Here is a 1,603-nt window from a genome sequence, read left to right on the forward strand (position 1 = left end):
AAAAAAAATTAATGTAAATATAGTAATGTATAATGTAAATAAATGCTTTCCTCCCTCTGTGCATCCAACCCAGTTTAACGACCCCCTTTTTACTAATTGCTCAGAGTATCATTTTTTGCAATATATGCTTTCATCCAGATTGCGGAAAACCAGCATTTCAATTAATTTCCCTTCAGTCAATAAACATTATCTCTATTGACAGCATGCTCCTTGTTTGGATCCTGCTACCTCCTCCTTTCCCTGACAGTACTTTTCCTCTCTCCTCTCTTGCTTCCTATTCTCCTTGTCCCGCTCCTTAAAGCAGCCATGACTGTCTGTCTTTCTCTCAATCGTGCTGCTTGAGGCCATTAAAACAGTAGGAAGAAAATAATTCCATTTCAAGAGGCATATCTCATGAGATAACAGCCGCTTGCCCCCTCAAACACCTTATCCCTGTCATCCTCACACCTCTGCCTTTCTCGTTCTGGTCAAATGTACGGACCACCTGCCCCATTCATTTGCACAGACCACTACACCGCTGCACCGCAGAAGAACACAACCAGAAAAACCAACATCAATACAAACACACAGCATAAATGCAGCAAATTCAGAGCTGCTGGATCAAGAGCATACGGTGACAGTAAGGAACACAAACACAAATACACACAGGATCAGACGTACCGTGAGCACATGTTCCCCTTCGTTCTGTTCATCCATTTAGACTAAAACATCCACAAAGCAAAGGCACCAGGGATGTTCACCAGTTCCTTCTATCTGACGTTATCTATGCTATAGAAGGAGCTACGCGTGGCGGTGTCGCACTCGTCTGTTCCCTCTTCCTCAGCTCATCTCTTTATACAGAGGGAGGAAGGGAGAGAGGGAGCGAGCTGCTTCAGAACACACAGTGCTCTGCTCTACCCTGTCAGCCCGCTCTTTGCACAGCAGCCAATCCCACCATGCCTCTATGAATATTTTATTCGCCCAGCCAAGAGCTTAAAAACACACTCACACACCATCACACAGAGGACACATACACACATTTCGAGGACATACAAATGCTCACCCGCTGAGGTATTCAGGTCACAAATTAGGAGACACCACCAACACAGATAAATAGAAACAAGCACACGTGTGGGCTCGGCATTCCTCACTGGGTGCAACGGACTGAAAAAGGGCAAACTGCTGTGTATTCAAATCATCGAGATTCCAAATGCCTTTGACATTCAAAATCCTTATCATAGCTTCAAGGTTGGTCATGTTTTTCAACAACCTGTAATTTAGCAAGGAACTGTGACCCATTTGTTCCTTGTATATAACAAACGTGCTTATGATCAGGGCAATAATTCAGACCATAATTCTGAAACCTGAGCAGCAATAAAAGGGTCTATTTTTTAATTCAAGGAAGCCCCCAGGATCCCTATCCACACCAGAGATACCCTATTAAAAGTTTAAACTAGACTAACCAGAAAACCATAATGGCAAAGTGAAGCCAAACTTAAAATTAAATTATGTATCATAAAAAGGGATTTAAAGTACACATGAAAGCAAATAGAAAGAGTGACATCTAATGGCTGAACCTACACTGAGTTGATGTTAAGGGAAATGAGAACATGAGATTTTGCAA

At 42.5% G+C, this 1,603-nt stretch overlaps 1 protein-coding gene across 9 annotated transcripts in view; it reads right to left on the minus strand.

The window, feature by feature from the left end:
• Window positions 1-1,603, minus strand: part of LOC102290413 (sodium bicarbonate cotransporter 3) — a 64,465-nt gene that overhangs the window by 45,458 nt on the left and 17,404 nt on the right. Inside the window, exon 1 of one of the 9 annotated variants that reach the window (XM_014335280.2) lies at window positions 661-1,577. The exons of the other annotated variants lie outside the window; for them this stretch is intronic. Within the exon in view, the coding sequence (XP_014190766.1) occupies window positions 661-696 (36 nt within the window). The 5' untranslated portion in view covers window positions 697-1,577. Of the gene's footprint in view, window positions 1-660; window positions 1,578-1,603 lie in introns of those variants that run through there. 9 annotated transcript variants of the gene reach the window in all.

Source organism: Haplochromis burtoni, unplaced genomic scaffold, assembly GCF_018398535.1.
Source record: "Haplochromis burtoni strain Fernald_Lab_line unplaced genomic scaffold, NCSU_Asbu1 Contig_90, whole genome shotgun sequence".
NCBI lineage: Eukaryota > Metazoa > Chordata > Actinopteri > Cichliformes > Cichlidae > Haplochromis > Haplochromis burtoni.